Below are 12032 nucleotides of genomic sequence, written 5' to 3'. Positions count from 1 at the left end.
CGATAGTGTTCTTATCTTTTCTGTAAAGTTGACATGGCGTGGAGTCTTGCATATATCACCTAAGATGCGTGACTAATGATCCGTGAAAGATGGTCTAATATGGGCAGCAGCTAGACTAATGGGGTGGGTTTTCATTGTATTTTGAGTGTTTTGGATCATAATCCGAATTTCCCAAACTAAATTAGGGTATTCAGAGTTGGCACCCGTACACATGATTTTTTTTTAGTTTTCCAGGTTTAGGTTTCGGGTATTGGATTCTGTGTCCACCTTTAGCATTAACCGATAAGTATGTCTCTTTTTTTTTCCTTTGTGCATCCCATTTGACTCCAATGAATAGAGAAATGTCCTCTCAAAAATTATATGTTTTTTTTCCAAAGGAACCGCCGAAGAATTATATGTTAATGGTAGAATAATGTGAACTCGATCATTAGAAAAATACTCTCCACATGATTTGACCTAATTATTTTCATCTTTCTCTCAAGCTGATTTTCTACTTCAGCTTTATATATAGCTAGATTTTTAAAGTAGTGTAAAGCTTCACTTTTGTTTTTAGGAGATGCACATAGTAACATGTAGTACAATCATCCATGAACTATATGAATTATCATTTTCTACTTTTGTCAAGATACCGTTCATTTCACGGATATCTGAAGTTTGATTTCTAATGATGACATTTTCCTTGCTTTTCTGGGGTCGGCGAGGTTGCTTTGATTACACAAACTTGGCACTTAAAACCTTTCATAGTAATAGATTTCAGAAATAAACTCATCGGCAAATCAAGAGTGATGCAACAAAAAAAAAAAGATTGATGCAACCAAGACTAATATAACCGAGTCATGAGTGCCAAATATTAGTCCCATCACCATTACACTCATGATTAACAACTTTTTTTTCACAAATTCTGACAAATATAGGTGGAAATATCTCCGTATTCATAGCCGCATGATGTGCATTTTTCAAGAGAGTGTGGTAAAATAATCAGGGGACAAATAGCTAGGGAACAAATCTGAAACAGTGGACATCGAATTGATGATTTGCAGCTTAAGGGATGTTTGGGTACGAGGTGCTAAACTCAGTGTCACATCGAATGTTCGGATGCTAATTAGGAGAACTAAATATGAGCTAATTATAAAATTAATTGCAGAACCCTGTGCTAATTTGCGAGACGAATCTATTAAGTCTAATTAATCCACCGTTAGCAAATGGTTATTGTAGCACCACATTGTCAAATCATGGATTAATTAGGCTTAATAGATTCGTCTCGCGAATTGCACTCCAACTGTGCAATTAGTTTTGTAATTAGTCTATACTTAATACTTTCAATTAGCATCCAAACATCCGATGTGATGGGTGTTAAACTTTAACATGTTGGAGCCAAACAGACCCTAGCAGAGGAAAGAACACAGGCGCGACAACGTCAGCAATAACCTGCTGTGTGACCACACACACAAAACCAAAACACCCCAAGCACTAGTTGACCTTAGACAGCATGAGCATGCGAACCAACTCTTGGAAGTCCACCTCTCCTGCGTCCGGCCTCCCGGAGGAGCATCCTGTTCACGAAGTGGTCGGCGCCCATGGGCCACGTGAGCATCCATTCTGATGTGTTTAATACAACAGACACAATAATGCAGTCCTTTTTTGCAGAATCCCAATAATTGTTGGCTATATGGGCTTGGTCCATATAAATGATATTTCTGAATAAATCTCAAAGACCCATTAGCGTAAGAGGGGGTACACCATCTATTAGTCCCATACTGCTAATAGACGAGGGTGTTGGGATTTTTTCTCCCTATATATATGGACCACCTCCCTTGTGGAATAGACGCACTATACGGAAGGCCCCAAGTTAGGGTATCTCTAAGGTGGTCTGTACGAGTTAGATTTTTGTCTCTTCTCACTATTGCGCTACCACCGTAATCTACTCCATCCCAAGCATCGACGTGCACCGTCGAATGGGAGAGCAGGTCACCAGAACCTCTCGCTCTTGTGATCCTGCACCGGGAGAGGGCGAATAAGGTTTTTGGGAAGCGCTCTGCGCGCTGCTCAAGATCTTCACCACGGCTCGTCTTCCATCCCAGTTCGGCGTTAAGGCGGCTCGTCATCTTCAACGTTGTTTGCTGCGCTCCATCTGCAAAACCGTCATCGTTCTATCGGTACCGCTTCCCATCACGGCTGCGCTTGCTCAATCGTACGCTGTGATTTGATCTATTATTTCAGCATGTTTTATGAGAACATGATGTCGTTTTTGCTGTTGCCTAGTACGTTAGAGTCTTGCATGCTAGGTTTAATTCTTTTTATGAGAAATATAGTTCGGAAGTTAATCATACAATTGCCTAATTTTCCAACATTCCAAAAACCTTATTATAGGCAATCTATTGATTCTGGTATGGCTGGTTTTGCTGAGTCACTGAGGCCGAAAAAATTTACCGGTGTGAACTTGAAGAGATGGAAATCAAAGGTTCGCCTATGGTTTAATGCTATGAACATCTGGGACACGAGGCTTGGCAAACTTGAAGGCGAACTTACCGCTGAAGCGCAGAAAAAGTTCGATGATGCTAATAACCTTTTCGTGGGATGTATCATCAGCAACATATCTGACCGTTTGGTGGATGTCTACATAGACATGGCAGATGTGAAAGTGTTGTGGGATGCTCTGGTTACAAGGTATGATGCAGTAGATGCAGGCAGTGAACTATACCTCATGGAGAGTTTCCATGACTACAGGATGGTGAACAACCGTTCTGTGGTGGAACAGGCTCATGAGGTGCAGTGCACTGTGAAGGATCTTGAGCTCCTCAAGTGTCAATTACCCGACAAGTTTGTGGCTAGTTGCATAATCGCAAAGTTGCCTTCTTCATGGAGGAACTTCGCCACTTCTCTGAAACATAGGAGACAGGAGATATCAGTTAAAAATCTGATAGCGTCTCTTGATGTTGAGGAGAAAGCTCGGAAGAAGAACACTATTGAGATAGGAGACCAAGGTCAATCTAGTGCCAGCATGGTCCAGAAATTCCCACGTGGCAAGAACAAAGGGAAGAACAAAGTCGTCAAGACTACTACCTTCAAGAAGAAGAAAAATAAGGCTGAGATGAGTTGCTTTACTTGTGGTGAGCTTGGACACTTCTCTAAGGATTGTCCAGAGCATGCAGACTGCAAGGATAGAAAGGCAAATAGGCCCAAGGATGTCAACATGGTGACCATAGGCAACACTGGAGACAGGTACGGTAATTTACCTACTGTTCTTTCAATTTTTCATTCCACTAGTTGGTGGCTTGATATGGGTGCCAATGTTCATGTGTGTGCTGACATCTCCATATTTTCTTCTTACCAGGTCGCCCGAGGTTCCTCCGTGTTGATGGGGAATGTGTCACATGCTGTTGTTCATGGTGTTGGTACGGTAGATCTGAAGTTTACTTCGGGAAAGATCGTGCAGCTAAGGAACATGCAGCATGTCCCTACTATCAACAAGAATCTAGTGAGCGGGTCGGTCCTATGCAAGGACGGGTTTAAGGTAGTGCTAGAGTCCAATAAATTAGTCATGTCTAAACATGGACAATTCATTGGTAAAGGCTATGAGTGCGGAGGCTTGTTCTGCTTTTCCCTTGTAGATTTCTGTAATAAATCAGTGAATCATATTTGTGGCAACGTTAGTGATGGTGCGAGTACTTGGCATTTACGTTTGTGTCATATAAATTTTGGTTTAATGTCTCGGCTATCCAGCATGTGTTTAATTCCGAACTTTACCATTGCCAAAGGTTCCAAGTGCCAGTGTTGTGTGCATTCGAAACAACCTCAGAAGCCTCACAAGGCGGCTGAGGAGAGACACTCGGCACCTCTAGAAGTCATACATTCTAATTTGTGCGAGATGAATGGTGTGTTGACAAAAGGTGGAAAGAGATATTTCATGACTTTGATTGATGATGTGACTAGATTTTGCTATGTTTATTTGTTGCAAACTAAGGATGAAGCATTAGACTACTTTAAAATTTATAAGGCTGAGGTTGAGAACCAACTTGAGAGAAAGATCAAGTGTCTAAGGTCTGATCGTGGTGGTGAGTATTTTCCAAAAGTTTTGATGAATTTTGTGAGGAACATGGCATTATTCATGAGAGGACGCCTCCCTATTCGCCCGAGTCCAATGGGGTTGCTGAGAGGAAAAACCGCACACTAACTGACTTGGTTAATTCCATGTTAGATACTGCTGGTTTACCTAAGGCATGGTGGGGGGAGGCTCTATTGACTTCATGTCATGTCTTGAATAGAGTTCCGAACAAGAATAAAGATCAAACTCCATATGAGATGTGGATCAGGAGAAAACCATCACTTTCTTATTTGCGTATTTGGGGGTGTTTGGCGAAAGTCAATATACCTATTCCGAAGAAGCGCAAGTTAGGACTCAAGACAGTGGATTGTGTCTTTCTAGGATATGCTCAGAGGAGCATTGCTTATAGATTTTTAGTAGTTAAATCTGAGGTCCCTGATATGCATGTTGATACTATTATGGAATCTCGTGATGCAACATTTTTTGAGAATATCTTTCCTCTTAAAGATATGCATAGCAACTCTAGACTTTCTGCTGAAATAACTCCTGCACCTGTTGAGTCTTCTGAACAACCAAATGAGTTTGAGCATGAGGACGTCCTAGAGAAGGATGACAGTGAAGCTCCTAGAAGGAGCAAGAGACAAAGGGTTGCAAAATCCTTTGGTGATGATTTCACTGTATACCTTGTGGACGATACTCCCACATCCATTGCTGAGGCATATGCATCTCCAGATGCAGACGATTGGAAAGAAACTGTCCAAAGTGAGATGGATTTGATTCCTTCTCATGGAATGTGGGAGCTTACTGAATGACCCTATGGCTGCAAACCAGTGGGGTGTAAATGGGTGTTCAAGAAGAAGCTTAGGCCTGATGGTACTATTGACAAGTATAAGGCTAGGCTTGTGACCAAAGGTTACACACAAAAGGAAGGTGAAGAATTCTTCGATACATATTCACCTGTTGCTAGACAAACCTCTATTCGAGCACTACTCTCTCTAGCTACCTCGGATAGTCTTATCATCCACTAGATGGATGTAAAGACAACTTTCCTAAATGGAGAGTTGGAAGAGGAGATCTATATGGATCAACCTGATGGGTTTGCGGTGAAGGGTCAAGAAAATAAGGTGTGTAAGTTGTTGAAGTTGTTGTATGGTCTGAAACAAGCACCTAAACAATGACATGATAAGTTTGACAGAACTTTAACTTCTGCGGGCTTTGTCATTAATGAGGCTGATAGATGCGTGTACTATCATCATGGTGGGGGTGAAGGAGTTATATTGTGCTTGTATGTGGATGACATACTGATCTTTGGCACAAACATTGATATGATCAATGAGGTCAAGTCTTTTCTATCACTGAATTTTGATATGAAAGATCTAGGAGAAGCTGATGTTATTCTGAACATCAAGCTGATTAAGGATGAGAATGGGATTACTCTTTCGCAGTCTCATTATGTTGAGAAGGTCTTGAACCGTTTTGGTTACATAGACAGTAAGTCTTCTCCAACACCTTATGATCCCAGCATGATACTAAAAAAAACAAGAAAACTACGAAAGACCAACTGAGATACTCTCAGATTATCGGTTCACTCATGTACTTAGCTAGCGCAACGAGACTCGACATATCCTTTTCTATGAGCAAATTGAGCAGGTTCATGTCAAAGTTGAAAGGGTTATGTGCTACTTGGTGGGTATAATGAGCTATGGGATTCACTATTCTTGGCACCCTACTACGCTAGAGGGATATAGTGATTCGAACTGGTTATCGGACGCTGATGAACTATATGCCACGAGTGGGTATGTGTTTACCCTTGGAGGTGGTGCAATATCATGGAGGTCTTGCAAATAGACCATTTTGACGAAGTCAACCATGGAAGCAGAGCTTACCGCTTTGGAAACAGCCACTGTTGAGGCAGAGTGGCTGCGTGAACTCTTGATGGACTTGCCTGTGGTTGATAAACCAGTGCCGGCAATTCTTATCAACTGTGACAATCAAACGGTGATAGTCAAAGTGAACAGTGCTAAGGATAATGCGAAGTCATCAAGACATACCAAGAGACGACTGAAGTCTGCCAGGAAATTGAGAAACTCCGGAGTAATAAGTGTGACTTATATTCAAATAGATAGAAACCTGGCAGATCCCTTTACAAAAGGGCTATCACGGAATGTGATAGAAGGTGCATCAAGGGAGATGGGTATGAGACCCGTTTGAGTTGCCGTAGTAGTAACCCAACCTATGTGATCGGAGATCCCGTGAATTAGGATCTAGGAAATACAAGCTATCAGTTGACTGAGGAGAGTAATTTTTAAACCCTCTCTATGAGAAGATGCAATACTCAAATGCTGAGGCAGGTATGCTACAAGGTATGTGTGCTGTAAGGTAGGATGGCAAAATGCCTTAATGTGTTTGTGTTGGTTTGGTTAAGCGAAGATGCTGTCCTACAGAGCATTCTCGAAAGAACATATCTATATGAGCTTGACTGTAAAACGTCGCAGTCTATGAGATTTGGGTGATCTCTAGTAAGCTCATGAAGAGACCAGGGAGTATGACGTATATGCTCCACCCGCGGGGTAGGCTACTGGCAGCCAGGTACTAGTTCCGACTTTGAGTGAAACTTGTCCGCACAAAACTTGCAATTCAAAGCTTAGTCCATTGTTCAAGTTGTGGATGAATGTAGCTTGAAGCTCTAGGCGAGAGTTCAACTTAACAGTCCTTGCTGAAACACTGGTATATCAAACAGTAGTGAGAAATGTGCAAAACACCTAAATGGGTATTTGAGATCTGGTGGGGGTTGTTAGGTATATGGGCTGGGCCCATATAAATAATAATTCTGAATAAATCTCAAAGGCCCATTAGCGTAAGAGGGGGTACACCATCTATTAGTCCCATATTGCTAATAGACGAGAGTGTTGGGGTTTTTTCTCCCTATATATATGAACCACCTCCCTCATGGAATAGACGCAATATAGACTACTATACGGAAGGCTCCAAGTTAGGGTATCCTTAAGGTGGTCTGTACGAGTTAGGTTTTTATCTCTTCTCGCTATTGCGCCGCCACCGTAATCTACTCCATCCCGTGCGTCGGCGTGCACCGTCGAACGGGAGAGCAGGTCTCCAGAACCTCTCGCTCTTGTGATCCTACACCAGGAGAGGGCGAATAAGGTTTTTGGGAAGCGCTCTGCGCGATTGCTCAAGGTCTTCACCACGGCTCGTCTTCCGTCCTAGTTCGGTGTTGTGGCGGCTCGTCGTCTTCAGCGTCGTCTGCTGTGCTCCATTCGCAACACCGTCGTCGTTCCGTCGGCACCGTTTCCCGTCACGGCTGCGCCCGCTCAGTACGTACGCTGTTATTTGATCTATTATTTCAGCACGTTTTATGAGAACATGATGTCGTTCTTGCTGTTGCCTAGTATGTTAGAGTCTTGCATTCTAGGTTTAATTCTTTTTATGAGAAATATAATTTGGAATTTAATCATACAATTGCCTAATTTTCCAACAATAATATCATCCATTCTGATGCGCCTGAGTCGAGTCGTGCTGTGTTAGAGTGTAATAACACTATAGCTTAATTAGTTACGTTGTCTTTCTCAACAAAAAAAGGACGCTCCCTACCTCTTTTTTCTGTGAGATTTGGCTCTGAATTTGTACACTTCATTTCTTCCGCTAGTACGAATTATAAAATGCATCAACTCACCAACAAATAATGTTTTATTTCATCTACCATGACATCACTTCAATAGGGATTGAAGACGCTCTGCTACATCTGCCATCTCTGGCCTTAGATCAACATCAAGATTCAGACATTGCACAATAATTTCTGCCAAACTATGAAAAATCCCAATGCTTCCTTTTGCTGAAACTTCTGGGTCAACAAGCTCGATCACTCCCTTCTTCTTTGTGTAGGTGTCAAGGGAATTCCCGAGTAAGTTGTTGATGTCAGGATCTAAGACCTTCTTCCTTGTAATGAGTTCTAAGAGCACAACTCCAAAACTGTAGACATCACTTTTACTCGTATATAGGCCTGTTTGCACATATTCTGGATCCATGTAGCCCCAGTTACCAATGATAGTGCTTGTGTAATTTTCCTCAATGGTAATCATCCTAGATGTACCAAAGTCAGAGATCTTTGGTACAAAATCCTCATCCAAAAGTATATTGGCTGGTTTAACATCACCATGGAGAATTGGAGTTGTGATTTCTGAATGCATATAAGCTAGGCCCTTCGCTGATTGTGCAGCAATCTGTAGGCGTAGATCCAAGTCAAGAGGCATCCTGTGGCTGTCATGCAGAATTTTATCAAGGCTACCATTGGACACATACTCATAGACCAAAATTGGGACATCAACCTCTAGGCAACAACCTATGAGGTTGACAATATTCTTATGCAAGACTCGAGATTGAATGATAACTTCATTTGCAAATTGGTTTGCCAATTTAACATCAATCTTAGGCTTCTTGACTGCTACCGGTCGAATTTCATCTCTAAGATAACCCATGTAAACCTCACCGAAGCCACCTTGTCCAATACGATTACTTGTTTTTAGTATTGGCTCTAGCTCCTCCCTTTTGAATAGCTTAATTTTATTAACCTTTTCAATTATAGGGCCCCCATTCTTTCTAAAGAATTCTTTCATCTTCCGTTTCTCTTTGCCAAGAAGAAAGATGAACACCACAATTGCTATGATGAAAAGTCCACTGATTCCACCTATGAAACAACATAGATACTTGATGTAATAATCAAAATCGTATATAATTTTTATCAAAAAATTTATATAAAAATTGGTGCTGAATTTCATAATTACTAACTAGTCAAAGCATCCACCTAATAATTTATCTCGAAACAAAACAATTCTGATTATCTTTCTATTATACTTAGTTTACTTGACTCTGTAGATAAAAAAAACCTAGCTAGACTGCTAGGCTCTCATACTTATTAGGAGTGAGTAAGAAGTGATATATATATATATATATATATATATATATATATATATATATATGCATATATATATGCATAAGGATCATATGTGTATACCTGTGACAATTTTTGCTGCAAGTGGAAAATTAGGGTTGCAGGGAATATTCAGTGGATCGGCACTGTGGTAACCACTAGGACATTTGCATTCATAGTAACCCGGTGCGTTCTCACAAATGCCTCGGCATGGATACTCCTTATCCTCACACTCGTTGATATCTGCATTATTTACCGACATGTCTATAAGATATATTCCGAGACATAGAACACTTCTATAATTAAGGAAAACTAATTAGAAATAGAATTGACCTTTGCAAATATATAAGGTTACAGGTGCAGTTGACTATTTGTCACTCTCTTATATGTAGGTGGTAAGTGGCAAACGATTTGCTACATTGGGTCAGTGTCAGTTATTGTGATACTCTGCTATGGCCTATGACTTGTTTCTAGTCCTATGCCTTCTGTCAAAAGAAAAGAAAACAGTGTCCCACACACGTCTGTGAGAAGGAATTACTGAGACCACATAAGAGTGGCGCTATGTACTAACTGAACTAACAATCAGTTTTCCCCTGCAACTAAAACGTAGCAAGACGGACAACGTCTAATTCAATTCAGTAAGAACTAATCAAAGTGGCAACTCGATCGTTTGAATTCAGAATTTTGCTTCCTCCAAAACACTGAACTTAATTTCTTCATACCCATCAAATGCACTTACCAGTACAGCCGTCGGCGATGTAGGGATTGCCTTGGTAGCCCTTGCTGCAGTCGCAGACGTACCCAGGCCCATTGGAGGAGTCACGGCACTCACTGTTGGTGCTCACACACGCATAGCTCCGCGCCTTCTTCTTCGCCTCGTCGCACGTCAGGCCATCACGGATGGCCCAGTCCAGCCGCACCGGCATCGTGGTGTTGACGTTCATGTTCAGGTCAGCTGTGTGGAAGGTGTAGATGTCCCTGTCCACCAGGAAGGCGTAGTCGCAGGGTGCGAAGCCCAGTACCGCCGTGTGGTTGTACTCCGTGAAGGCCATGTTGTTGTTGGTGACGTCCGGGGGGATATCGACGCGGCAGCACCCGACGCCGGCGCAGGCGCCGTCGGCCGCGCTGCCGGAGTTGTTGCAGAAGGACATGCAGCCGGTGTAGTAGGCGTAAGAGTAGTAGCCGTTGCCCTCGCTCTGCTGGCTCTGGGTGTAGCCCAGGGTGTTGCAGCCGATGACGACGAGCTGGTTGTGGGCGTTGGAGATGCGGTACACGTCGTCGCGGTTGAAGTGCACGTCGCCGTCGCTGGAGGCGTACATTTTGTTGGAGGAGTCGAAGCACTCCCACGCGACGGGGAGCTTCACGCGGGCCTCCGCCGTCTTGATGTTGAGGAGGCTGACCGGGACGAGCTGCGTGGTGCCGGCGAGAGAAGGCGTGCCCGTGCTGCTGTTGCAGATGATCTCGAAGCCATTTCGGAAGCAGCCAGGGCCGATGCCGAACGGATATTCGATGGATATGTTGCCGCAGCTGGCTGGGCAGGCATCATGAGTAGTAGCACTGGAAGCCATTGCTGCTGCGAGCACTAGCAGCAAGAACGACACCAAGATTGATGTTGTCCCCATATTGCTGTGCTGTGCTTAATAATTCTTCAACGCACAACCATTACTTCAATTATCCTGTCAAGCATAGGTCACATTATTGACGAATGAAAACAGAGGTTTTTGTTTGTGAATGACTAGTGACTTGACAACGATGGTGGACCATACGATTAATCCTATTTTTATTTGGGATGTAGAAAGGTCATGTTTATGCTTTACTTGTAGTAGACGGAACTCTTGACTCGGACTTTTCGTGTTCTTATGCACGATGACGCGTGGGATAGGCGTAGACTCTGACTGGACTCAAGATTCAGCTTGACGAAGTTGCAACGAACTCTGACAATGATCAATGGGCCAGCTGACTCCAAAAGGGAGCACTTTTGCAGTACTACTTTTACCTTAAGGCTGACACATATCAGTTAACTACATGCAAAAGAAAATAGCAGAATTAGCCATAAGCTCTCACTGAGATGTACATATATTCTGCAGAAAAGGCCAACATATACCCATACTGAATATCAGGGAACGAACAGACTCTCAAAAATGGAGCACGGCAATACAATGAGATGAAAAGTCAATCCACACGCAGGAACAGTACCTAAGAAAAGCTCAATACATCTAGCTGATCAGTAGGTGTAGATGGAAAAGGTACCTTTGAAAGCAGCACTACATTTAGGATAAGCAGTTGATGCGGGTATATCCCACCGCTGAAAGCTGCAAGAAACCGCAAGAGAAATGAGCAGGAAGCAAATCGACCGCTGGGAATTGCTAAGAATAAACCAGCAGCACATCGTTGACAACCTGGGAGGGCAGGATCATACCTTGGCTGCGTTGTGCCCAGGCCAGTAGCACTTCGGAGAATGGTTGAGGCCTCCCGGATGGGGGAAGCACGGCGGAGCGGTCAGAGGAAGAGGTAGTGTGGTTGTGACACACGAGTATCTGGAGCGGACGGCCGGCGGTCGGAGGAAGGGGATGGAGGAGCGGAGCAGAGGGATGAGCTCGAGCAACGACGTGTGATATGGTTTTGTTGCTAGCACAAGATGCAATAATGGGAATCATCGGACGCGATTTCAGGTTCATCAGATCTCGCTAGTACATTTCTTCTTCCTTCTGCTCGCTTTCCCATCACAACTTGCTCGACAGGCTGACCATGACGTACATGCAGGCACTGAGGCACCTTCCTTTCTTTTTCCTGGAGCTAAAGTTTAGTCCATATCACATCGGATATTCGGATGCTAATTAGAAGGACTAAACATGAGGTAATTACAAAACTAATTGCAGAACCCCTAGGCTAAATCGCGAGATTAAACTATCAAGCCTAATTAATTCATCATTAGCAAATGTTTACTGTAGCACCATATTGTCAAATCATGAACTAATTAGGCTTAATAGATTCGTCTCGTGATTTAGCCTAGGGATTGTGAAATTGGTTTTGTAATTAACC

At 42.9% G+C, this 12032-nt stretch overlaps 1 protein-coding gene across 2 annotated transcripts; it reads right to left on the bottom strand.

Annotated features, from left to right (window-relative positions):
- Nucleotides 1-7718: 7718 nt before the first annotated feature.
- Nucleotides 7719-11714, bottom strand: LOC101769719 (wall-associated receptor kinase 2). Of its 2 annotated transcripts, XM_012844405.2 has the most exons (6): nucleotides 11410-11714; nucleotides 11241-11302; nucleotides 10808-11011; nucleotides 9730-10666; nucleotides 9075-9233; nucleotides 7719-8747 (listed from the first exon to the last, which is right to left on the bottom strand). In XM_012844405.2, exons 4-6 carry the CDS (start codon nucleotides 10610-10612, stop codon nucleotides 7771-7773), a joined length of 2019 nt encoding a protein of 672 aa, XP_012699859.1. In that variant the 5' UTR covers nucleotides 10613-10666; nucleotides 10808-11011; nucleotides 11241-11302; nucleotides 11410-11714; the 3' UTR covers nucleotides 7719-7770. The 2 variants fall into 2 exon arrangements, with proteins under 2 accessions (XP_012699859.1, XP_022680607.1); XM_022824872.1 differs by lacking the exon at nucleotides 10808-11011.
- Between the last annotated feature and the right edge of the window lie 318 nt (nucleotides 11715-12032).

Source organism: Setaria italica, chromosome III (genome assembly GCF_000263155.2).
Source record: "Setaria italica strain Yugu1 chromosome III, Setaria_italica_v2.0, whole genome shotgun sequence".
In the NCBI taxonomy this organism is placed as follows: Eukaryota; Viridiplantae; Streptophyta; class Magnoliopsida; order Poales; family Poaceae; genus Setaria; species Setaria italica.
The sequence above is the reverse complement of the archived record's forward strand: the minus strand, read 5'-3'. Positions and strand labels throughout refer to the sequence as shown.

Bases quoted from the DNA above. Each gene is read 5' to 3' on its own strand.
- LOC101769719 (XM_012844405.2), bottom strand. From the start codon at position 10,612: ATGGGGACAACATCAATCTTGGTGTCGTTCTTGCTGCTAGTGCTCGCA. The intron at 9,234-9,729 runs GTAAGTGCATTT...TAAATAATGCAG, and splicing joins CATCGCCGACGGCTGTACTG to ATATCAACGAGTGTGAGGAT. The intron at 8,748-9,074 runs GTATACACATAT...GTTGTTTCATAG, and splicing joins TGCAGCAAAAATTGTCACAG to GTGGAATCAGTGGACTTTTC.